Consider the following 27,561-nt stretch of genomic DNA (forward strand, 5'->3'; position numbering starts at 1 on the left):
AACCACAACTACAAGGTTACCTAATCTTTGACAAAGCAGGAAAGAATATCCAACAGAAAAAAGATGGTCTCTTCAACAAATGGTGTTGGGAAAACTGAACAGCAACATGCAGAAGAATGAAACTGAATCATTTTCTTACACCATACACAAAAATGAATTCAAAATGGATGAAATAACTTAATCTAAGATAGGAAGCCATCAAAATCCTAGAGGAGAACACAGGCAGAAATTTCTATTACCTTGGTCATAGCAATTTCTTACTAGACACATCATCACAGGCATGGGAAACAAAAGCAAAAATGAACTATTGGGACTTCATAAAAATAAGCAAGTTCTTTACAATGAAGGAAACAATCAACAAAACTAAAAAGCAGCCTATTGAGGGAGAGAAGATATTTGCGAATGACATATCTGATAAAGGGTTAGTACCCAAAACATATAAAGAAGTTATCAAACTCAACACCCCCAGAAAAACCCCAAATAATCCAGTTAAGAAATGGGCAGAAGACATGAATAGAAACTTTTTGAAAGAAGACATCCAGATGGCTAACAGACACATGAAATGATGCTCAAGATCACTCCTCACCAAAGAAATACAAATCAAAACAATGATGAGATACTACTTCACACCTATCAGAATGCCTAAAATTAACAGTACAAGAAACAACAGGTATTGATGAGGATACGGGAAAAGAGGAAGCCTCTTGCACTACTGGTAGGAATGCAAACTCGTAAGCCACTGTGGAAAACAATACAGAGATTCTTCAAAAAGTTAAAAATACAACTACCTTATGATCCAACAATTGCACTGCTGGGTATTTACCCAAAGGCACAAGAACACTATTTCAAAGGGATATATGCACTTCTTATGTCTATAGCAACATTATTTACAATAGCCAAAATAATATGGAAGCAGTCTACATCAATTCTGATGGACTGAAGCAGTCCATCAATTCATGAATGGATAAAGATGTGGTATACATATATATACAGAATAGACTATTATTACTCAGCCATAAAAAAAAATGAAATCTTGCCATTTGCAATGACATAGATGGCGGTAGAGAGTATTTTTCTAAGCAAAATAAGTCAGAGAAAGACAAACGCCATGATTTCACTCATGTGAATTTAAGAAACAAAACAAGCCAAAGGGGAAAAATGAGAGACAAAGCAAGAGAACAACCTGATGGTTACCTTGAGGGGAGAGATGTTGGGAGATGGGATAAATAGGTGATGGGGATTAGAGTACACTTGATTTGATGAGCACTAGATGTTGTATGGAAGTGTTACATTACCATATTGTACACCTGAAATTAATATAACAGTGTATGTAAACTAATTGAAATTAAAATAAAAACTTAAAAAATTAAGTGTAAAACAATTTAAAAATAAAAACTACTGATTTTTGGCTCTCAACCCCAACTGTTATAACAGGTATAAGATTTAAAATGTATACTGAGAGTATACATTTTTAAAAGCTACCCAGGTAATTCTAATATGTGGCAACATTTTAGAATCCCTGCTATATGCAACGCATGAAGAATCATTAGGTGCAATATCTGAGTATTCCTCAATACTCTTTGATTTACTGATTCATTCCTTTATTCACTGTATATTTACATAAATAAACACCATATCAACTACATGCCAGGCAGGTGTAAGGCACAGTGGGGAATGAAAAAGGAATTGCCTTGCCCTCAAGAAATTTTAGTCTGGCAAACACAGTACAGAAGTAAATAAATTGACACTTAAAAATGTCTAGGAAATGAGAAAAATGTCATGAACAAAACGCTGTAATGAAGAATATATTGGAATCCAGGTAGCAAGAGAGCTTCGATGAATACTCCAAGGCAGAATAGAGTTTGGCAAGTCCTAAGGGCAAACACCAGGCTGATATGGCCCACAGGAGAGGCTATAGAGGAAACTGGAGGGGCACCTGTTGCAAGGCTCTTGGAGCGATGTCAGTGACTTCTGACTTGAACTTTGAACAATGTGAAGCTGCTGATTACTTTTAAGCAAGGGAGTAAAGTGGGGGAAGAGACAAGATTCCAATGAACAATTTTATCTATTTTTTGGAAAGATGTTTACTTAGCCACTTAATAAAAGCGATGACTTAAAACAGTTTTTTAGAGGACTGGGTGATGAATGGGATAGTTGTATCACTTTATTGTACACGTGAAACTAATGTAACAGTGTATGTTAACTATACTAGAATTAAAATTTTAAAAATCCCAATAAGCCATTTTAAAAGTTAAAAAGAAATTTAAAGTCATACTATCATCTCAATTTATGAAGAAAAAGCACTTGACAAACCCAACATCCTTTTGTGATAAAAACACTCAGAGAGGGATCCCTGGGTGGCGCAGCGGTTTGGCGCCTGCCTTTGGCCCAGGGCGCGATCCTGGAGATCCCGGATCGAATCCCACGTCAGGCTCCCGGTGCATGGAGCCTGCTTCTCCCTCTGCCTATGTCTCTGCCTCTCTCTCTCTCTCTATGTGACTATCATAAATAAATAAAATTAAAAAAAAAAAAACACTCAGAGAACTAGGAATAGAAAGAAATTTCTTCAACATGATAAAATATGTAAAAATTATGCCTAACATTATACTCAATGGTGAAAAACTCAATGTACCCCCTTAAGATGAGGAACAAGATATGGGCAACAGTTTTCACTACTGCTACGCAATATTCTACTGGAAGTCCTAGCTAGAGCAACTAGGCAAGAAAAAGACAAAAGGGATTGAGGGAGTTAGAGGACACACACTTCCTGAAAAGCTGACTACAAAAATAAAATAATTGAAAGTGTGGTAGTGACTTAAGGATATACATATAGACTAGTGGAACAGAATTTAGAGTCCAGAAATACACCCATACAACTATGGCAATTGATTTTTTTGACAAGGGTGCCAAGTTCATTCCAAGGGGAAAGAGGAGTCTCCTCAACAAATGGTTCTAGTACAAATGGATATTAACATACAAAAGAATGAAGTTGGACCCCCACCTCAAATCACATTCAAAAAGTCAACCCAAAATTGGATCAATGACCAAAATAGAAAAGCTAAAACAATAAAACTCTTAAAAGAAAACATAGGAGGAAATTCCTATTACCTCAAATTTGACAATGGATATACAAATGGCCAACAAACACATGAAATTATTCTCAACATCATTAGTCATTAGGCAACTGCATATCAAAACCACCAATCTATTCACATTCACAAGGATGGCTATACCAAAAATACAAAAAACAACCAAACAAAAAATAACAAAAATAGGGCATCTTGGAAGTGATTTAAGAAAATGGAACCTCTACACACTACTGGTAAAAATACAAAATGGTTCAGCCGCTATGCTGTGTACATTAAGGACTATCATCTCCAACCCCTCAAATTTGCTCCTCCAATCTTAGTTAACAGCATCACTATCCACCCAGGAGCCTAAGCCAGATACTAGGAACTATTCACTAATGTTTATTTGTTCTTTATCCTCTGCATCAAACCACTCATAACTCCTATCAACTTTACCTCCTAAATAGCTCTATAATCAGTCATAGCCTTAGTCAAAGTCATCATCCCTGATCTCCATTAACAGTAAACCCTCTAAATGTTCCATCCAAACCAAATGTCTACTTCAGTCTTGTCCACCTCCAAACTACAGCTTCTCCAAAGAAGACATATCATTTAGTATCTTTTACCCTAAAATATCCCTTTGTCCTCATTCATCCACCAAACCAATACCCACAAACAAATCCTTCAATAATCATCTATAATTAATATTGTGAAAATGTAAATGTTAGCCAGGGCAATTTACACATTTAATGCAATCCCTGTCAAAATACCATGGACTTTCTTCAGAGAGTTAGAACAAATTATTTTAAGATTTGTGTGGAATCAGAAAAGACCCCAAATAGCCAGGGGAATTTTTAAAAAGAAAACCATATCTGGGGGCATCACAATGCCAGATTTCAGTTGTACTACAAAGCTGTGGTCATCAAGACAGTGTGGTACTGGCACAAAAACAGACACATACATCAATGGAACAGAATAGAGATTCCAGAAGTGGACCCTGAACTTTATGGCCAACTAATATTCGATAAAGGAGGAAAGACTATCCATTGGAACAAAGACAGTCTCTTCAATCAATGGTGCTGGGAAAATTGGACATCCACCTCCAGAAGAATGAAACTAGACCACTCTCTTTCACCATACACAAAGATCAACTCAAAATGGATGAAAGATCTAAATGTGAGACAAAAGTCCATCAAAATCCTAGAGGAGAACACAGGCAACACCCTTTTTGAACTCAGCCACAGTAACTTCTTGCAAGATACATCGACGAAGGCAAAAGAAACAAAAGCAAAAATGAACTATTGGGACTTCATCAAGATAAGAAACTTTTGCACAGCAAAGGATACAGTCAACAAAACTAAAAGACAACCTACAGAACGGGAGAAGATATTTGCAAATGACGTATCCGATAAAGGGCTAGTTTCCAAGATCTATAAAGAACTTCTTAAACTCAACAGCAAAGAAACAAACAATCCAATCATGAAATGGGCAAAAGACATGAAGAGAACTCTCACAGAGGAAGACATAGACATGGCCAACATGCACATGAGAAAATGCTCTGCATCACTTGCCATCAGGGAAATACAAATCAAAACCACAATGAGATACCACCTCACACCAGTGAGAATGGGGAAAATTAACAAGGCAGGAAACCACAAATGTTGGAGAGGATGCGGAGAAAAGGGAACCCTCTTACACTGTTGGTGGGAATGTGAACTGGTACAGCCACTCTGGAAAACTGTGTGGAGGTTCCTCAAAGAGTGAAAAATAGACCTGCCCTACGACCCAGCAATTGCACTGTTGGGGATTTACCCCAAAGATTCAGATGCAGTGAAACGCCGGGACACCTGCACCCCGATGTTTCTCGCAGCAATGTCCACAATAGCCAAACTGTGGAAGAAGCCTCAGTGTCCATCGAAAGATGAATGGATAAAGAAGATGTGGTTTATGTATACAATGGAATATTACTCAGCCATTAGAAATGACAAATACCCACCATTTGCTTCAACGTGGATCGAACTGGAAAGTATTATGCTGAGTGAAGTAAGTCAATCGGAGAAGGACAAACATTGTATGTTCTCATTCATTTGGGGAATATAAATAATATTGAAAGGGAATATAAGGGAAGGGAGAAGAAATGTGTGGGAAATATCAGAAAGGGAGACAGAACATAAAGACTCCTAACTCTGGGAAACGAACTAGGGGTGATGGAAGGGGAGGAGTGTGGGGGTTGGGGGTGAATGGGTGACGGGCACTGAGGGGGGCACTTACCAGGATGAGCACTGGGTGTTATTCTGTATGTTGGCAAATTGAACACCAATAAAAAATAAATTTATTATTTAAAAAAAATAATCATCTATAAATTCTGTGGAAAGTCTTCCCTGACCTCTCTAGGGTGAGGGTGGTTCTCTGCATCTGGGCTCCCATATAATCCTGCACATACCCCTATGAAGGCACTTACCACACCTTATTTGAATCGTTGGTTATGTTTTCTCCTCTAAATTGTGATTTCCTGGAGGACAAAGACTTATACATCGCTCGTGATTGTAGCTCCAGTGCCTTATACCAATGTCTGCCAAATGGCAGGTACCCAATATATGTTTCTTAAAGCACTGTCTGAAGATGATGACATATTTTTTGTAAATGTAGAGCATTTGTGGTAAACTCTAAAACCTCAGTGTGGTATGGTTTTGCTACTTCTGAATGTATCACGATATTCTAAATTAATAACATACAAGAATTCATTTACAAGATATTTTTATTATAGTTTTATTTAAATAGATTTACTCTAGCTATTCATCAATGCAGCAGAGTATAATTGCACAAATGGTCTGAAATAAGAAGTAAAATTTATCCATTCGAGTTGTGAAAATAGAGCTAATAAGATGAAGGGGGAAAGAGATGAATGAAAAACCTTGGGTTATAGTGTCAATTCTGTCACTAATTAGCTAAGGTGTAACTGGACGCTTGAAGAGCATTCAAAACAGAAGTTATAGTAGTTTACCCACATAAGTTCTATAGGCAGTCCCCACAAAATTGATTACAAAAGACGGGCTTTTATTACAGAACCATAGGCAAAAATTGTAATAGCAAAATTTAAAGCACTTCATGGTTCACTTGATCTGCCTCAGAACTGTGGGAGACAGCTGAAGTCTTATTCAAATGCTTATTTGTGTAGCTTAAAAATCCTGAGATTGAGAAAAGAAGCTAAGGCGAAGTGACACTCTCCAGCTTCCAAACCTTTCATTATCTTTAAAAATATTTCAAAATTTGGGACACCTGGGTGGGTCAGCGGTTGAGCATCTGCCTTTGGCTCAGGGCGTGATCCTGGAGTCCCAGGACTGAGTCCCACATCGGGCTCCCTGCATGGAGCCTGCTTCTCCCTCTGCCTATGTCTCTGCTTCTCTCTCTCTGGATCTCTCATGAATAAATAAATAAAATCTTTAAAAAAGGGCAGGGGGTGGGAGTGAATGGGTGATGGGCACTGGGGGTTATTCTGTATGTTGGTAAATTGAACACCAATAAAAAATAAATTTAAAAAAATATTTTAAAAAAATTCAAAATAATGTCGCAATACAAGAATGCTTGGTGGCAAATCCTGACAATGTTCCTTATGACAGGCAGTAGGGGCACTTATCACTTCTCTTCTACATTACTTCAGTATCCTCCTAACTGATCTCTATAACACCAATCACTAATTTTCAAACTATCCTTCAAACTGCAACCAGAATCATATTCCTAAAGCAAATCTGATAATATCATCCCCTATTAAAATCATTTCCTAGGCCAGCCATGTCCAGCAGAACTTTCTATGATAATAGAAATGTTCTATATCTGTGTGGTCATATACAATAGCCACTTAGTCACATGTTGCTATTGAGCACTTGAAATGTGTCTAGTGTGACTAAACTATTAAGTTTATTTTATTTTAATTTAATTAACTTGAATTGACATTTAAATAGCCACATGTAGCTAATGTCTCCTATACTGAGGAGTGTAGCTCTAAGCAACAGAAAGTCTTTTTTGGGGGGGAGGGGGCGGGGGACCTGGTGAAAACCATGCATCAAATAGGAAAAGGAAGAAATAAAATGTTAAAGAATTTTGTGACCTATAAAAACACCAAGATGTATCAAAATGAAACTTGCAAAATATAAAGATAAAGAGAGAATTCTGAAAGAAGCTATGGACAAAAAGTCCTTAACCCAAAAGGTTAAATACAGAAGATTAGCAGCAGACTTATCTATGGAAACGTGGCAGGGCAGAAAGCGGTAGCATGATATATTCAACATGCTAAATGCAGAAATATGCAGCCAAAAGTACTATATCCAGCAAAGCTGTCATTCAGATCAGCAAAGAGATAGAGTTTCCAAGACAAGCAAAAACTAAAGGAGTTCATAAACACTAAACCAGCTCTAGAAGAAATAACAAAGGAGATCCTTGAGCAGGAAAGGGAGATCAAAAGCAACAAAGTCTAGAAAGAACAGAGAAAATCTACAGGAACAGTGACTTTACTGGTAATACAATGGCAATAAGTACATTATCTATCAATAATTTCTCTGAATATAAATGGACTCAACAATACAATGAAAAGATACAGGGTATCAGAACAGATTTTTAAAAAAAGCAATATCTACCTACATGCTGCTTAGAAAATAATCATTTTGGACCCAAAGACCTCCAGATTGAAAGTGAGGGGATGGAGAACCATTTACCCTGCTAACGGACATCAAAAGAAAGCTGGAGTAGCCATATCTTGTATCAGACAACCTAGATTTTAAACCAAAGACTGTAATAAGAAATGAAGAAGGAGGGACAACTGGGTGGCTCAGCAGTGGAGCATCTGCCTTTGGCTCAGGGCATGATCCCGGTGTCCCGGGATCAAGTCCCGCATTGGGCTCTCTGCATGGAGCCTGCTTCTCCCTCTGCCTGTGTCTCTGCCTCTCTCTCTCTGGGTCTCTCGTGAATAAATAAATAAAATCTTTAAAAAAAAAGAAATGAAGAAGGACACTATCATAATACAAGGGTCTATTCAACAAGAACATCCTCAATTGTAAACATTTATGCCTCAACCTGAGAGCACCAAAATATATAAATCAATTAATAAAGAACTTAGAAAAACACATTGAAAATACAATAATAGTAGGGGATGTTAACATAGCAAAGGACAGATCATTGAAGCAGAAGATCAGCAAGGAATCAATGGCTTTAAATGACACAATAGACCAGATGAACTTAACAGATATATTCAGAGAATTTCATCCTAAGTAGGAGATTACACATTCTTTTTGAATACACATGGAACACTCTCCAGAACACATAAAATACTGCGTCACAAACAAAGTCTCAACAAGTACAAAAAGACTGAGATCACCATGCATATTCTCAGGCCACAAGACTATGAAGCTTGAAGTCAACCACAAGAAAAAATTTGGAAAGACCACAAATACATGGATGTTAAAGAACATCCTACTAAACAATGAATAATTAGTAAGGAAATGAAAAAAGGAATTTATAAATACAAGGAAGCAAATGAAAATGTAAACATTACAGTCCAAAACTTGTTGGATGTAGCAAAGGTGGTCCTATGAGAGAGGTATACAGCAATAAAGGACTTCCTCAAGAAACAAAAAAACTCTCAAATGCACAACTCAACTTTATACCTAAAAGAGCTGGAAAAAGAACAGCAAATAAAACCTAACTCCAGGAGAAAGATGTAAATAATTAAGATTAAAGCAGAAAAAAAGATATAGAAATATTAAAAAAAGAACAGATCAACAAAACTAGGAGCTGGTTCTTCAAAAGAATTAGTAGATTGATAAACCCCTAGCCAGACTTATCAAATAGAAAAAAAAGAAAAAAAGGACCCAAATAAAATAATGAATGAAAGAGATCACAACCAACACCTCAGAGATACAAAAAGTATAAGAGAACATTATGAGCAATTTTATGCCAACATCTTAGGCAATCTGGAAGGAATGTATAGATTCCTAGAAACATACAAACTACCAAATCTAAAACAGGAAGAAATAGAAAACCTGAATTGACCCATAAACAGCAAAGAAATTGAATCAGTCTTTAAAAATCCAAGAAACCAGAGTCCAGGACCAGATGGCCTCCCAGAGGAATTCTATTTAAAGAGATAATATTTAAAGAAAAATTCATAACTATTTTCCTGAAGCGATTCCAAAAAATAGAAATGGAAGGAAAACTTCCAAACTCATTCTATAATGCCAGCATTACCTTGATCCCCAAACCAGGCAAAGATCCTACCAAAAAGAATTACAGACCAATATCCTTGTTGAACATGGATGCAAAAATTCTCACCGAGATACTAGTTAATACAATCTAATAGTACATTAAAAGGATTATTCACCACGATCAAGTGGGATTTATTCCTGGGCTGCAACTGTGGTTCAACACCCTCAAATCAATCATTGTGATACACCACATTAATAAAAGAATGGACAAGAACCATACGATCCTTTCAGTAAATGCAGAAAAAGCATTTGACAAAATACAGAATCCTTCCTTGATAAGAATCCTACACCATGTAGGAATAGAGGGAACATACCTCAACATCATAAAGGACCCACATCATATGAAAGACCCACAGCTAATATCATCCTCAATAGAGGAAAACCTGAGAGTTTTTCTCCTAAGGTCAGAAACAAGAAAGGGATGTCCACTCTCACCACTGTTGTTCAACATATTGGAAGTCCTAGCCTCAGCAATCAGACAACACAAAGAAATAAAAGGCATCCAAATCTGCAAGGAAGAATTCAAACTTTCACTCTCCATAGGCAACTTGATATTCTATGTAGAAAACCTGAGAGACACCACCAGAAGAGTACAAGCACTGATACATGAATTCAGCAAAGTCACAGGATATAAAATCAACATACAGAAATCTGTTGTATATCTCTACAACAATAATGAAACAGCATAAAGAGAAATCAAGTAATCGATCCCATTTACAATTGCACCAAAAACCGTAAGATACCTAGGAATAAATGTAATCAAAGAGGTAAAATATCTGTATTCTGAAAACTATAGAACACTTAAGAAAGAAACTCAAGAAGACAAAGAAATGGAAAAACATTCCATGCTCAAGGATTAGAAGAAAAATATATTCTCAAAATGTCTATATTACCCAAAGCAATGTACACATGTAATGCAATCCTGATCAAATTATACCAGCATTTTTCACAGAATTAGAACAAACAATTCTAAAATTTGTATTAAACCAGAAAAGACCTAAATATCCAAAGTAATGTTGAAAAAGAAAACCAGAGCTGGAGGCATTACAATTCTAGACATCAAACTGCATTACAAAGCAGTAAATATCAAGATAGTATGGTATTGTCTCAAAAACAGACACACAGATCAATGGAACAGAACACAGAACCCAGAAATGGACCCACTACTTTATGGACAACTAATTTGCAACAAAGCAGGAAGGATATCCAATGGAAAAAAGACAGTCTCTTCAACAAATGGTGCTGGGAAAACTGGACAGGAACAACATGCAGAAGAATGAAACTGGACCACTTTGTTACACGATACACAAAAATAAATTCAAAATGGATGAAAGATCTAAATGTGAGACAGGAATCCATCAAAATCCTAGAGGAGAACATAGTCAGCAACCTCTTTAACCTCAGCCATAGCAACTTCTCACTAAAAAGAGAAGCAGACGGGCACTGGGGGTTATTCTGTATGTTAGTAAATTGAACACCAATAAAAAATAAATTAAAAAATATAAAATAAAATAAAATAAAATAAATAAAAAGAGAAGCAGAAATGAACTATTGGGACTTCATCAAGATGAAAAGGTTTTGCACAGCAAAGGAAACAATCAACAAAACTAAAAGACAACCCGTGGAATGGGATAAGATAGTTGCAAATGACATATTGGATAAAGGGCTAATATCCAAAATCTATAAAGAACTTATCAAACTCAACACCCAAAATATAATAATCCCATTAAGAAATGGGCATAAAACCTGAACAGACATTTCTCCAAAGAGGAAATACAAATGGGTAATAGACATATGAAGATGCTCAAGGGATGCCTGGTGGCTCAGCGGTTGAGCATCTGCCTCTCTCTCTCTCTCTCTCTCTCTTTCTCTTTCTCTGCCACTGTCTCATGAATAAATAAATCTTAAAAAAAGGAAAAGATGCTCAACATCATTCATCATCAGGCAAATACAAATCAAAACCACAATGAGATACTACCTCACACCTGTCAGAATGGCTAAAATGAACAACTTAGGAAACAACAGATGTTGAAAATGTGGAGAAAGGGGAACCCTCTTACACTGTTGGTGGGAATACAAACTGGTATAGCTACCCTGGAAAACAGTATGGAGGTTCCTCAAAAAGTTTAAAAATAGAACTACCCTACAATCCAGCAATTGCACTACTGGGTATTTATCAGAAAGAATAGAAATATACTGATTTGAAGGGGCACATACATCCCAATGTTTATAGCAGCACTATCAATAATAGCCAATGTATGAAAAGAGCAAAAATGTCCAACAGCTCATGAATGGATAAAGAAGATGGGTATATACGTATAATGGAATATTACTGAGCTATCAAGACAATGAAATCTTACCATTTGCAATGACATGGATGGAACTAGAGTGTACTACACTAAATGAAATAAGTCAGTGAGAGAAAGGTAAATACTGTGTGATTTCACGCATGTGGAATTTAAGAAACAAAACAGATGAACATAAGGAAAAGGAAGGAAAAATAAAATAAGATAAAAGCAGAGAGGGAAGGAAACTATAAGAGACTCTCAACTATAGAGAAATGGGGGTTGCTGGAGGGGAGGTGGATGGAAGGATGGGGTAACTGGGTAATGGGCATTAAGGAGAGCACTTGTGATGAGCCCTAGGTGTTATATTTAAGTGATGAATCACGAGATTCTACTCCTGAAACTAATACTGCACTGTATGTTAAGTAATTTAAATAATATATTGAAGGAAAAACAAAGAAACAAAAAAGGTCAGATCATCAATTGAAAAGCTTATACATAAAATTTTTCATTATACGGATGCTTGGGTGGCTCAGTGGTTGAGCATCTGCCTTCAGCTCTGGTCATAAGCACACTCACTTCTCTCTTTCTCTCTCTCTCTCTCTCTAATAAGTTAATAAATAAAAGCATATCAAACAATGCCAAAGTATCTACAATATCAAGTGAAAGGTCCTTTTTACTGTCCTTTAGCCTCCCAACTCATCCCTTCTTCAGAGCCAAGTTTAAGAATATCCTTCAAGTTTTCTGTGCTTGCACACACGTACGTGCACACACACACACACACATACACGCAGTTATGGACTGAACTGTGTCTCTCCGGAAATTTCACGTCGAAGTCCTAATCTCAAAAGTGACTATATTTGATGACTGGGGCTTTAAAGAGGTAATTAATGTTAGATGAGGTCATTAGAGTAGGCCCTAATCTGCCTGGTGTATTCAGGAGAAGAGATTAAGACACAGACATACATAGAGGAAATACAAAGGCTAAGAAGACAATCTTCTGCAAGTCAAAGAGAGAGGTCACAGAAGAAATCAACCCTGATGACACCTTGATCTCAGACTTCTAGCCCCCATAACTGTGAGAAAATAAATTTCTGTTGTTTAAGTGACCCAGTCCATGGTACTTTGTTATGGAAGCCCTAGAAAACTGATACATACATGTACACACACACAGCTCTTAGTCAACATAGTTAAAAATAGGTGAACTTCATACTTGGCAAATATTCACACTTAAAAATATGAATATATTACAATGATACAAATTACTCAAGTTATTCAAGACCAGTAAAAACAATTTGATAATAAATCAAAATAGAAACCTCAACTTCTTTTTTATTATGCTTTGAAAAGCATGATAACAGTTTAAAAACCTACTTTCCTTAAGTGTCAGTATCTGAGAAACTACACCCATAGGATACAATTTCTCCACTCCAACATCTCTTTCCTCTCTGGATGTGGTAAAGAAAACTTAATTGGAGAACTAATGAATGAACCAAAACATAACCTTCAGTTAAAATATCTACAAAGTAAAATTTTATATATCTTATTCCTCAAAGAACTTCATCGTGTAAGTCATTTTTAAAAAGATCTATTTATTTATTTTAGAGAGAGAATGTGCATAAGAGAATGGGGGAGAGGCAGAGGGATAGGGAGAAACAGAATTTCAAGCAGACTCTTTGCTGAGTGTGGAGCCCAAAATAGGGCTCAATCTTACAACCCTTAGATCATGACCTGAGCTGAAACCAGGAGTTGGATACTCAACCGGACTAAACCCTGCAAGTGCCTCTTAAGTCATTGTTTCTTGGCAAAAGATGCCTACTAATAAAGTAAAACTCAAAAAAAAATTTTTTTTAAACTCAAAAATTTTAGGATAAAAAAGCCTGTATGTTTTGATTATCAGACTAAAAACTGCCATTCAGTACTACCCTAGCACAGTACCACCTAATGACAGAAATGCAATGGACAAACTCAAGAGGTTATCCTCAGGGGTGCCTGGGTGGCTCAGTTGGTTAAGCACCCAACTCTTGATTTTGGTTCAGGTCAGGATCTCAGGGTCGTGATACCCAGTCCTGCATGGGGATTCATGCTGAGCATGGTGCCTGCCTGGGACTCTCTCTCTCTCTCTCCCCCTCTCCCTCGGCCCAACCCCACATGCCTTCTCTCTCTAAAAAGAAAAAAAAAAGGATGTTATCCTCAAACTTACTGACTCCACAATTTTATTATGATTTTGCTGAAATAAACATTTTGGGTAGAAAGTGAACCTTTGATTTCAAATGTACAGCTCCAAAGGAAATACTTATTTTTATGTTAAACTTTTTTTTTTTTTTGTCATTTGGTTATAGGGTTTAATCATTCATTTCACAAATATGTTCTGACTACCACATAAAAGAGACCATTCCTGGCTCTGTAGAAGATAAAAAAGTTGACTGGAATGTATCTGGCTTTTAAATATCTAAAATCTTATCTCTTCAACAGGACACACATGATAACTACTTATAGAAGAAGATGTTATAGGAGTTCAGAGGAGGAAGAAATCAATGTCTTTCAGGCTAATAAAGAATGATTCTTGGGGTGCCTGGGTGGCAAAGTTGGTTAAGTGTCTGACTCTTGGTTTAGGCTCAGGTCATGATCTCAGGGTCATGAGATGGAACTCAAGAGTCAGGCACTGCACTCACCATGGAGCTTAAGACTTTTTCTCCTTCTCCCTCTGCCCCTCCCCGCCAAATACATAAAATCTTTTTTTTTAAATGGTTTTATAGAATTGGCCCTTGAGCTAAGATTTGAAAAACAGGAGTTAGAGAAGGTGTATTTCAGACAGACAGTATGGCATAAATGAAGGAACAAAAACAGAAAAGCACAAGGTCCAAGGAACAGGGAGCAATCCAGTGTACCTAGAAAAGCAGGGTATTTATAGGAAAATATTTAACAATATGGCTAGCAAGCTAGTTGTGTGAGGAATCCTTTAGGGCCTTGAACACTAGGCTAAAGTATAGAGACCACTGACATCCATAAGCAGAGAAGTGACACTTAACCAGAGTTGTTCTTTAGGAAAAATAATCTTAATGTCTTGTGTGGAATGGATTGGAAGGCTAAATATCGGAGGCAGTGGGAAAAGTCATGCATAAAGTTATAAGGGCCTAAAACTAAAGAAGTTGGGAGAATGAAAAAGACAGGATAGGTCATTGTTACGACAATGAAATGTTCACCTACCTCAGAGTTAGTGTGAAGATCAAATGACATAATAATATAAAAGACCTGAAAAGTATATTTACTCACTAGTAACAAACTCTGCAAGGGTGCTGAAAGCATAAATGAGAACTTTAGGAAGACAAATCCTAGAAAAGGAAGGAAAAAAACGAAACAACAAAAACGTCACCTTTTGCAGTTAAATATACACCTATTAAAATTACTAAAATATTATATAATTAAAAGACCTAATTTTGGTAAAGACTAAGCACCAAGAAAAATAATGCTTATAAGTAAAAAGAAACAATTTAAAAATATTTCAGCACGGTAAAAAGTATGTACATATAACTAGAATTCAAAGGGAAAATGGAAAATTACTTAAGAGGTAAGACTGTGGGTTATTTTTCTCACGCTTTTATTAGATGCAGTTTTGTACAATTAAAAAGAGAAAATATATTAATAGGGAGAGAAAATCATAAGCATCATATACAGAACAGGCAATTTTGCCTCTATTTTTAACTCTATCTTACAATATGGGAAGGAACACACTCCTATTTGAAAAACCAAAAACTTTCAGATGAACAGAGTATCAATGTATTACAATGTATTTTCCATTTAATCAAAATTTTGATACAAGCAAAATAAGTTTCCGTTCCACTTCTACACCCCCCACTCCCCCACCCCGCCCAGTGTCAAGTATTCTTTATTCTGCCACTGGCTACTCAGGAACTCCACTAGAGACTCTCCAGCCTGCAATATTCTGATCCCTCCCCCCAAAATTGTATGCAAATTTTCCTAGGGAGAAGTTTCAGAACTTTTATCAGATTCTTTTTTTTTCCAGATTCTTTCTTTTTAATAGTGTATTGCTTTATCAGATTCTTGAAGGGCCTAGTATTCTGAAAGAAAATTTAGAAATAATAACTGTTCTTCCCTCTCCTTTTATTTTTTTTTTTTTTTTTTTTTTTTTTTTTTTTCTTTTATTTATTATTTATGATAGTCACAGAGAGAGAGAGAGAGGCAGAGACACAGGCAGAGGGAGAAGCAGGCTCCAAGCACCAGGAGCCTGACGTGGGATTTGATCCCGGGTCTCCAGGATCGCGCCCTGGGCCAAAGGCAGGCGCCAAACCGCTGCGCCACCCAGGGATCCCTTCCCTCTCCTTTTAATTTCAATAACCTATTCTAATAACTACGTCAATGGCTTAAAAAATGTTATTTATTGGACTATTTTCAAATGAGAGGTCCTCTGAATTCCTCTTCTCAATTGCCAGTGCCACTTCAGACTAAGACATTTATATTTCCATTCTTTATCATTTATAGCCCAGGTAAGCTTCATCTTTATTTACAACATTTACAGCACTGCTGCCACTCTCCACCATCTCCTTAGAACCTATTTCTACCTTCATAGATAATTTTAGAAATTAGCTTACTCTTCCCCCACTCTAATTCCATCTCCCCAACACTAGCAAATACTAGACTCATTATTAATCTCATTTTTTCTACTCCTATTTTTAGGTCAACAAGTGCTATAAGAGGCAGAACAATATAAATTTGCCCCATTAAAAACTTGCATAAATTTAAATGTGGCCTATGTTGCTCCTGGAAAACTACTAACAGCAATAAACTAGGCTCACAAAGTAGAGGTTCTGTTTATACAAAGCACAAGTCCCAAAAGATCAGAGTCAGGAAACTACAGAAATGTAAGAAACTTTAGAGATCAAGTAGTTGAATCTTATTTTAGAGACACCAAAGTCCAAAGGAACAAGTGATCTGTCCAAGATAATCAAAAGTAGAAATAGAGCTCAGGCAGTCAGGTAGCTTGGTGAAAATGCTCATTCCACTACATCATGTTATGTCCTATGTATACCAGTTGTTTATCCTCTTTAATATTTATAAATCAAAATCCTTCAAATTATCTGTATTTTCTCCAGTAAGATTTACTTACTATTACACTACTACCTCCAGATCCCTTAAGAGTATGCAATACCATTCCTTCCTGGCTTATTGGGTGAGAATGATACAGGGTACAATAACTGAAAGCCTTACTGAAATCAAGATAGATTATGCTTCTAATGGGATCCCTGGGTGGCGCAGCGGTTTGGCGCCTGCCTTTGGCCCAGGGCGCGATCCTAGAGACCCGGGATCGAATCCCACATCGGGCTCCCGGTGCATGGAGCCTGCTTCTCCCTCTGCCTGTGTCTCTGCCTCTCTCTCTCTCTATCATAAATAAATAAATTTTTTAAAAAAGATTATGCTTCTAAGTACTCTGTCACTCTTTCATATGAAGAACTGAATTGGTACAGTATGTCTTGCTTTTCTCAACACTAACCCACAGCTTTTTAGTAACTTATATTCTTCTAATGATTGTAAATTATTGTTTAATGATTTGTCCTAGTGCCTCCTAACACCAAAGCCAGGACTAGAACCCAACTCTTCTGTTTACCAATTCTCTGTCTGCCAAATCACCTCTTTTAAAGTTAGTTTTATCCTGAATGATACAAATTTAAGTCAGTTCTATCTTCAAAAAGATATCTATTTAAATTATAATTAATGATTATTTATTATTCCCCTTAGGTCATTTAAAAGGTCTTTCTTGCTCACCCAATAAAAAGACTAAGAAATTTTTTTTTATTTCTTTAAAAGATTTTATTTATTTATGAAAGACACAGAGGGAGAGAAGCAGAGACACAGGCGAGGGAGAAGCAGGCTCCATGCAGAGAGCCTGATGTGAGACTTGATCCCAGGACTCCGGGATCACGCCCTGAGCCAAAGGCAGCCACTCAACCGCTGAGCCACCCAGGCATCCCAAGAAATTCTTTTTTATATGCACATTAAATCCCTCTTCCTACAACTGAAGACTATGTCTCTTTTTGTAAACTAATGTTCCAGGTAAGTTCAGGTATCACTGAACTACTAGGAGGATAGCTTTTAACTTAAAAAAAAAAAAATTTGCCCTTCAGTTATTTTATTTTTTTTTCCTTCAGTTATTTTAAATGTTACTGAATCACCTCCCATGTTCTTTAAGTTCCATACAAAATTTACTTAAAAACACCCTTAATTTTTTCCTCTTAAGCTGTTTTTAATTTTCTTATTACTCTTTATGTCTTCTCAGTAATCTCTGTCATTTCCTGATATGCATCTTATAATATAAAACCCAAATCTTAAAACTAGGATCCCTAAAAAGCAAAGTAAGAGGATTAGTTCACTAGTGTTACTATATTCTACTTCAGTTAATATGAAGGCCAGAAGTAAAGTCTCTTAGCAGCAGCCAGTCAGCAGTGGGAGTGCAGGAAGGAGGAACTTACCACTGGGAGATATTAAAGCTCTCATCTTTGTCCATGATGAAAACAAATGAAATGTGAACCAACAAATGAAAACAAAACAGTATCTATCCAAGAGAATGACTAAATAGAATATACAATGTAGGGGATCCCTGGGTGGCGCAGCGGTTTGGCGCCTGCCTTTGGCCCAGGGCGCGATCCTGGAGACCCGGGATCGAATCCCACGTCGGGCTCCCGGTGCATGGAGCCTGCTTCTCCCTCTGCCTGTGTCTCTGCCTCTCTCTCTCTCTGTGACTATCATAAATAAATAAAAATTAAAAAAAAAAAAGAATATACAATGTAAATAAACTAAAGTATAAGGTGTGCCAGACCTCAATGGGAATATCTTCTACAAACGACAGAAAGGATAGACCGTTTTGCTGCATGCAGTATAAACCAAAGAACATGAGCCAGTCAAAAAACAAGAGAGTTCCACTTCTGGCTTGTCAACATAAGGATCTCCTTGGACACACTCCCTAGCAAAACTGGTAAAAGTTATAAAAGGACAACCATTTAAAGTACCTAGAAATGGTCGTAGGGCATATAGCAAATGAAATAACATTTACTCAAGAAAAGCTACTAGAGCTCAGTAAGAATAGTAAGAATAGCAAGTCTGTGGTGTTTGAACATACTCCCTGCCTCCCAACTCCCAGTTTGGCAATATGGAAATTCACTTGAGACTGGTACAGCCAAGAGCACAGTACATTCCCCATCCCCTTCTTTTAATGAGCTCCTAGTCAGAAAACTAGCTTTCTGGGAAAGACAGGACTTCAGCATTTCTCTCATCTTTCCCCCAATGACCTATTGCTGAAATTAAGTTCTGGGCTAAGGTGGTCAAGAAGTAGGGGCTCCCTTCTTCCACACAGCCCCACAGAAGGGACAGAGGCTGTACCCTGTGTATGGTACCACTGAGAATATTTGATTGTTGAAGGCCCAATCACCCTGACCCTTAAGAGGCTGGTTCCTTACCAGGAGAGGTATGCCAAAAAGAACTCCTCTTACTCCGCCCTAGCACTCAACACTTAAAGTGGGGCTATCACTCAGAGAAAAGCCACCATTGTCCCCAGCCCCAGCTTCAGAACTGTGGCTGGCAGATTTTTGCCTGGGAGGAGAAGGCCCTAAAACAGAGCTCCTAATCTCTTTCCACAGGAATTGACTTCACTTACAACTTGATGTGGAGAAATTCTAGCCTCAGGTTGCTCTCAAAAACAGTGGAGGTTTTGGTGAAAGGCCAAGTGGGAGAAAACTGATGGACTCACTGGACATAGAAGCTAAACTGTAGGTTGGCTGGGTGACCCCATAGAAGCAGAAAATCAAGAGAGACAGCTGGGAGGAGCCTGCCTGGGGTCAGAACAAATCTCAAACACTGACCTTAGGAACTATCACTTCAAAGGAAAATCAAATTGGTATTTGATTTCTTTAGTCTGTGGAACAATTTCTGCCCCAGGGCACTGTTGAAAACAGCAGGGCAATCTGCCTGCAATTAAAGAAAATAACGGAAAGAGAGGAATCCCCACCAAAACCACAGTCATCCCAGGTTAACTGTGGACATACCCAAGCCTATGCCCCTTAAGGAGCAATGTCAGAGGCTTTAACACTGTGGAGTGGGAAGCAGGGAGGAGGATGGAGAAAAACAGCACTAAAATAATCCAGCCAATCATTAAGCAAATAAGCAAGTAAGTAACAATAACAAGGCCTGGGAAGGAGGGGAGGAGTACCCAGAATTACTACATTATTTAAAATGTCCAGTTTCCAAAAAATTGCAAGACATGAAAAGAAACAGGAAAGTATAATCTATACACTGGGGAAAAGTAGGCAAGAGAAACTGTCTGTGGTTTTGACCAAATGTCAGATTGAAAAGAAAAAGCCCTCAAAATAGTCATTATAAATATGTCCAAAGACTAAAGGAAATCATGTTAAAGAAATAAAGGAAGGTGTGATGACAAGGTAACATTACAAGGGGAATATCAATATACAGATAGGAATTATTTAAAAAGAACTAAATGGAAACTCTAGAGTTGAGAATTACAGTAACTAAATTTAAAAATTCACTAGAGGGAAAAAATAAAAATAAAAAAATAAAAATAAAAAAATAAAAATTCACTAGAGGGGATTGGCAGCAGATATGAATTGGCAATAAAATTAATGAACTTGAAGGTAGGACAATAGGGATTATGCAATATGAAAAATAAAGATAAAAAGAGTGAAGAAAAATAAACAGAGCTTCAGAGAAATGTAGGACATTATTAAGCACACCAACATACGCATAATGAATATAACAGAAAGGAGAAAGATAAAGGGAAAGAAAAACTATTCAATGAAAAAATGAGAAAATGGCTGAAAACTGCCAAAGCTTATTAAAAAGAACTTACTTATTAAAATGTAATTATGTAATTTACAGATCCAGGAAGTGCAACAAACTCTAAGGAGGAAACATAATAAGAGACCCACAGACACATTATAGTAAAAACATTAAAAGCCACAACAAAGGGAACATCTTGAAAGTAGCAAGAGGAAAAAAAAGACTCCTCAATAACAAGGGGACCCCAATAAGATTAACAGCTGATTCAGCAAAACTAATACATAGGCTAGAAGGTAGTAGGATAACATTCAAAGCACTCAAAAAAAAAATGTCAAGCAAAAATCCTATATCCAGAAAACGTACTGTTCAAAAATGAAGACAAAATAAAGACATTCCCATTTAAACAAAACCGGGAAAATGTGTTAGTAATGGAACCACCTTACAAGAAATACTAAAGGAAGCTCTTTAAGCTGAAAACAAGTGACCCCAAACTTTAATCCAAACACAAACACACACACACACACACACACACACACACACCAAAGAGCACCAGAATGCATAAATGCACTTTTTTACTTCCATTTTGAACCAATTTAAAAAGCAACTGTATAAAATAATATGGATAAAATTAATTGTTGAGCCTACAACATATATAGATGCAATATATTTGCCAATACTACCACAAAGGAGATGGGTGGGAGCACAGCTAGAGTGGGATAAGGAAATGACTCCAGATGGTAGATCAAACACAAGAGAAGAAATAAAAGAGAATCAGAAATGATAAATACAAAGGCTAGTATTATTATTATAGTATTTACTTGCCTTCCTATCTTCTCTCAGCTTCTTTTAAAGTCATAAATTATATAAAGTAATAATTATGACAATGAATTGTTAGGATTCTAACATTTATAAACGTAATATATATTAAAACAATAAAGTGGGGAAATGGAAGTAGAATTACACAAGAGTAATGTTTCTATCTCACTATGATTACATTATAAAATTCTTAGACAAAAACATGGTAAATCTTTAAGATCTCAGATTTGGCAATGGATTCTTAGCTATAACACAAAAAGTATGACCAATAAAAGAAAACATAGATAAATTTGACTTTATCAAAATGAAAAGCTTTTGTGCTTCAAAAGACGTTATCAAGAAAGTCAAAAGATAATGCACAAAATGGGAGAAAATATTTGCAAATCATATATCTGATAAAGGACTTGGATCTATAATATCTAAAGAACTCTGATATCTCAATAATAAAAAGACTAGTTACCCAATTAAAACATGGGCAAAAGACCTGACAAGACATTCCTCAAAAAAAGACATTTAAATGGCCAATAAGCACATGGATAGATGTTCAGTGTCTTTTGTCACCGGGGAAATACAAAGCAAAACCACAATGAGAAAACACTTCACACTCGCTAGGATAACAAGTGGTTAGGATATGGAGCAACCGGAACCCTCATGTACTTCTGCTGGTAATGTGAAATGGTGCAGTCCTTTGAAAATCAGTCTAGCAGTTCCCTTACAGAATCAAACATAGAGTTATCATATGTTACCAGCAATTCTACCCCTAGATACACACCCAAGAGAAATGAAAACACAACTTATACATGAATATTGACAGCAACATTATTCATAACAGTCAAAAAATGGGGGGAAAAAACTGAATATCCACCAACTGATGAATGCACAAAGGCAACATTGCATATCCACATTGAATATTATTTGGCATAAAAACAAATGAAATACTTAATACATACCATAACATGGATGTGTCTTGAAAACATAATACTAAGTGAAAGAAGCCAGTCTCAAAAGACATATGATTCCATTTATGTAAAAGGTCTACCAAATAATTATTGATGAAAAAATTGTATCACTCAAAATTCCTCTTTTTAATATTAACTAATGTAGCAGAGAGGCAACTGTATAATAAATCATTACAATTTAAATCTTACCATACTAATACTAACAATTTTAATAAAAACTTTTATGTTTAAGGTGTTTCCTCTCTACAAACAGTGCTCTACTAGACGTATCTTTACAATTCAACATTTATTGTATGCTTAATGTCTGCCAGAATCTTCTTTGCCTTTATATAAATACCTGACACACAGAAGACAATCAACGAAAGAATGGCCTTAAAGATAAATGGTCATTTATCTATACTAGGATTTAGTTACCTCATCTCTAAAATTAGAAGGCTGGATATCATCTTCTCTAAAGCAGCACCATTTGAAAAGAACTTTCTGCAATGATGGAAATGTTCCATACCTATGTGCCTTTTTAGCCCTTGAAATGCGGCTAATGCAATCAAGGAATTACATTTTTAATTTAATTTAAACAGCCACAGCCACATGAAGCTAGTGACTACCGTATTGCACAGCACAGTTCTAGGGTATAATCCTGTCTGAAAAACACATTTCTGTGTGCAATCACATACATGTGGGAGTCTATATATACACATAAAACAACACTACATAAAACAATACTCCCATTCATACGTAGAAAGCACTGATACTTTCTTATTCTACTGAATTTCATATAAAAAAGTGCTGATCCAATCTATGAACATGATTTGATAACACTGTACCTTAGTGTTCTTTTCAGCTCTAAAATATTATGCTATACACTAATGACTGTCCTAAAATCATGTAGTAATTCTCTTTTATGATCTTTTTAAAAATATTTATTTATTTATCTATTTATTTATTTATTTGAAGGGGGGGGGAGGCACAGAGGGAGAGAGAGCAACCTAAGCAGACTCCACACAAAGCCCAATGCAGACCTCAATCTCAACCCTGAAATCATGACCTGAGCTGAAACCAAAATGCTCAACCACCACCCAGGAGCCCCTACTTTGTAATCTTTATTTATCTATTTGAGAGAGAGAAAAAGAGACAGAGACAGAGCATAAACTGAGGGGAGGAGGCAGAGGGAGAGGGAGAAGCAGGCACTTGGCTGAGCAAGGAGCAGGGGCTCAATCTCAGAACGCTGAGATCATGACCTGGGTTGAAGTCAGATACTTAACTGACTGAGCCACCCAGGCGCCCCCTCTATTTTGTGATCTTAATCACAAATCACTATTTGAAGGTGGCTCAGGTTATATCAGGTTCTACTAAAAGCCTTATAACTGGGGATCCCTGGGTGGTGCAGCGGTTTGGCGCCTGCCTTTGGCCGGGGCGCGATCCTGGAGACCCGGGATCGAATCCCACGTCGGGTTCCCGGTGCATGGAGCCTGCTTCTCCCTCTGCCTGTGTCTCTGCCTCTCTCTCTCTGTGTGTGACTATCATAAATAAATAAAAATTAAAAAAAAAAAACTTTAAAAGCCTTATAACTGAAAGCTGTGGGGATAGTGTTCATGAAAACAGAGAAAGCTAATTTTTATTTCCATCACATCCTCTGAAACTACCAATGACTTCTTCTCCCCCACCCCCATCCTCCCAGCCTGACAAAGTCCTACAAATTTTATCTTAACTTCACCAGACATTTTTAGAGGGCTATGGAACAAGAAGGGTTCCCAAGAAATCATGTTTTACAAACTTTCAACTATAAAGTGTTCTTAAAACCTTAAGAAAATAATCTGGATGTTTCCCTAGCCTCATCTGCCAATTCTATCTTAAACTCCTCAGTAACCTAAACTACGTGTAGTTCTACAAAAGGTCCATGTTCTCTCTTAGCTGTGGGCCTCTGCACACACTATTCCCTCTTTAGCTAGCTAATGCACTTAATTTTTAAGGTCTTGGCTTCCATAGATACTCAAAGCATTTTTCCCACTTCAAAATTAGACTTGAAGCTTTTCAAGTATACTCTTCCAGTACTTTGTACCCTCCCCATCATTGCACTACTGTGTTATAATTGCCTGTTTACCTTTTTCCCTTACTAGATTATGAACTCTTAAGGACAAGCTATATTTTATTCTATTCACTGCTGTAAAAGCATTCAGTAATTATTGGATGAACAAATGGATATAATTTCTCCAGCATTCCACATGCCTAGTGTCATTCCATATTTGCCCTGTTTAAAATGTTCTCCCCAGTTCTTCAATAGCATGAAATTCTCTCTGTAATCTAATCCTTAATTTTCACCATTTCCTCTAGATGCTTACTGCCCTTTTTACACTATTTGATATATAACCTACATTGTTTTTTAGTTATTCTTGTAATGCACAGATCTAATCTCCTTAACTAAATTGATCAATCTTGAAGACATTAATGTATGTTTCTCCTAGTACCCCCATTATTGAGCATAGCCCTATGATTACAGTAGATGTTAAACATGTATTCACACAGAATTGAAATTTATGAGGGTGCTCCTCATACAAAGCTGACAATGCTTCAATAATACTGATGAACAAGTGGTGGCAATTAAACTTTTGGCAAGAGTTTATAAGAAGATATACTAAAGTACAAGTACAAATAATTTTTCAAAGTTGTCAAGTATAACATAAATGGACAAAAATATTAAGAGGCTCGATAACAAAAACTACATTAAAGATAACTAGCTTTATGGTTTCCAAAGTGACCTGTATGCACAGAAGAACACAATTTTCAGATCACAGGACAATCGTGTTTACATACGAATTTTGGACGGCCAATGTATTGGAGAGAAAGATTGTTATGGTTTTGGCCTATCAAGAAGCACGGTCAGCAGAGTTAACTAGCGCCAACTCAAATTTGCCTCTTGTTTACAGGTAGCTTTGCTGTCATCTTACAGCAATTACCCCAATTATTACTTCCAACTGAGTAAAATCTGAACCATGGACATACTGATCCCACATTCCACTTAACTTTGGAAAGTTGCCCTGTTTTCCTTACATTTAGAAGGATAACCAATCTGGGAATTCTGTCTAACCCGCCCCTTAATTTCAGGAAAAACCAACAACAACAACACGTAAATCCTGTGAGAGTCACTAGCATTCCAGGTGCCCTCTGCCCGGAACCCTCCGTCCCGTGCTATAATGCCACTAAGATTTTTTTTTTCATTCTTTCAATTACTAACCCCAATTTCCTTCATTTACTGATGTGAGTTAGCCCTGACAACCTGTCTGACTGGTGCTCTCTCTGACCCAAGGAGAGAAGGGCAAACTTTTCGCTATAGGTCCCTTTGTCCTTCACCTTACTCAACCATGTGAATGGCAACTCACCTGGGAAATTCGAGCGGTTCCCGAGGCGCGGAGCTGACGTGATCTCCATTGAGTACCAGCGCCACGGACAAAACCTAGAGGCCGGATCAGAAACACGACAAGCCGGCGCTTTTCCAAAGAAGCCGCTGCAGCTACCCAACGTGAAGAACGTATCGCGAGCAGCGCCATCTTAAGCGAGGAAAAGGACACCAAGAGCAGAGGATTGTGGGACTTTAGCGGACCAACTCAGCACCAGTAATCTTCTCTCCCCTCCCCCTTATCTTCCTCACGGCCGAAGACCGGAAATAGCTTCTCCGTGAAGAGTCAGATGCTTGTGCTCAACCGCTTTTATCTTCCTGAGCCTGTCCTTAGTGTTTTACACAACCGGTAATATCAGAATAACGGTGTCTTTCTCTCTTTTCCTAGATTTGCCACATAAAATTCAGGATTCACAGTTAAATTTGAACTTGAGATAAACGAGTCACTTTTTTAGTATAATTATGTCTCAAATACTGCATTTGCTAAATCTGCCAACCCTATCTTGTCCAAGCATTCCACTTTTCTCTTACAGCCCCCAACTCAGTGCAACGCTTCACTCCATTTTCCCTCTGTATATTATTTTTTTAAAGATTTTATTTAATTATTCATGAGAGACAGAGAGAGAGGCAAAGACGCAGGCAGAGAGAGAAGCTGGCTCCTCAAGGGGAGCCTGACAGGGGACTTGATCCAAGGACCCAGGGACTACAACCTAACCAAAGGCAGATGCTCAACCACGGAGCCACTCAGGCGTCCCTCCCTCTGCGTATTCTTATCAGGTCATGATCCCAGGGTCCTGAGACCAAGTCTCCTATCAGGATCCCTGCAGGGAGCCTGCTTCTCCCTCTGCCTATGTCTCTGCCTCTCTCTGTGGGTCTTTCATGAATGAATGAATGAATGAATGAATAAATAAATAAAATATTAAAAAAAACTTTTATCACTTTATTCACTCTCCTTTGCGAGATTGATTCTTTGACTCCATGAGATAAGAACCTAGCTCTCCCTATCACTAAGGGAAAAAGGGAACCTTCGCTCCCCCACCCCCACCAGAGGATCCTGTAAGTCTACTTTAACATCTAAAAATTTCTTTGCAAACTTCCTTTATTTCTACCCCCACCACCCCAGATACATGTTGGCAATCACCCTCCAAGCATATGACCCACCGATATACATCGGAAGAATATTTTGATAGAGTTTTTACTAAACAGTAATAAAGGACCTTTCCTAACAACAGGTAGCCCCCTCAGCATCCTGGAAACGTTTCCAAAATGTCTGGCAGGCTTACACTATCCCTAACCCCCTCCCAACTTGAAAATATATAATAGGCCACTCCATGACCCCAGTACAGCTCTTTCTGCCCACATGTCCTGTCTCTGTGCTTCAAGAAAACCACCTTCTCCCATGAAAGATGTCTTAAGAACTCTTTCTTGCTGTTGGCTTAGAACCCTAATATCTTTTCCTATATCATTCATCATTATCATCAAACAAAATGATAATGAAATATGCTTACAGTTTTCTGCAAAACTGCATTTCCAAGTGTTATCATTGTCTAAAACCCTGTAGACAGTGATGCAATTGCAATTTTATATTCATTGCTGCGTTCTCAAATTTTTTACACAATACAGGCAAATAATTATGAACTCCTTACATAGAGGCATCGTGGACTAATTGATAAGTCTGTTGAAGACAAAGGAAATGCATGGCACACGCAGTTACTTTGTTTCAAAATTCATTTTACACTCAAGTTTCCAGAGAAGAGGATGGTTGAGCAGTTATTTGAAGAAGAATAAAGTTTCCAATTGAAGAGGTTGAACCCCCTTTCATGTAAAGGAAATGGCATATTTAAAAGCAAGAAGGTATAAGAAAATACTCCCATCTTCAAGATTCTAGGGAGTATATGGCAAAGTAGTAAGAAATGAACCTGGGTAAGCAGAGGCCTGTTGGTGAAGGACTTTGTATTTCATTCTAAGAAGTTAATG

The 27,561-nt window shown here is 37.2% G+C and overlaps 1 protein-coding gene across 4 annotated transcripts in view; it reads right to left on the bottom strand.

Moving 5' to 3' along the window:
* Positions 1 to 25,842, bottom strand: part of ABCB7 (ATP binding cassette subfamily B member 7) — a 164,885-nt gene extending 139,043 nt beyond the window's left edge. Inside the window, exons 1-2 of one of the 4 annotated variants that reach the window (XM_025466222.3) lie at positions 25,568 to 25,758; positions 14,887 to 14,945 (exon numbers count right to left, since the gene is read on the bottom strand). In XM_025466222.3, the coding sequence (XP_025322007.1) occupies positions 14,887 to 14,945; positions 25,568 to 25,616 (108 nt within the window). In that variant the 5' untranslated portion in view covers positions 25,617 to 25,758. Of the gene's footprint in view, positions 1 to 14,886; positions 14,946 to 25,567 lie in introns of all 4 variants that reach the window. The other 3 variants (XM_025466221.3, XM_025466223.3, XM_035712126.2) reach the window with 3 other exon arrangements.
* Positions 25,843 to 27,561: the final 1,719 nt, after the last annotated feature.

The sequence above is a fragment of the Canis lupus genome, chromosome X (assembly GCF_003254725.2).
Source record: "Canis lupus dingo isolate Sandy chromosome X, ASM325472v2, whole genome shotgun sequence".
Lineage (NCBI taxonomy): Eukaryota > Metazoa > Chordata > Mammalia > Carnivora > Canidae > Canis > Canis lupus.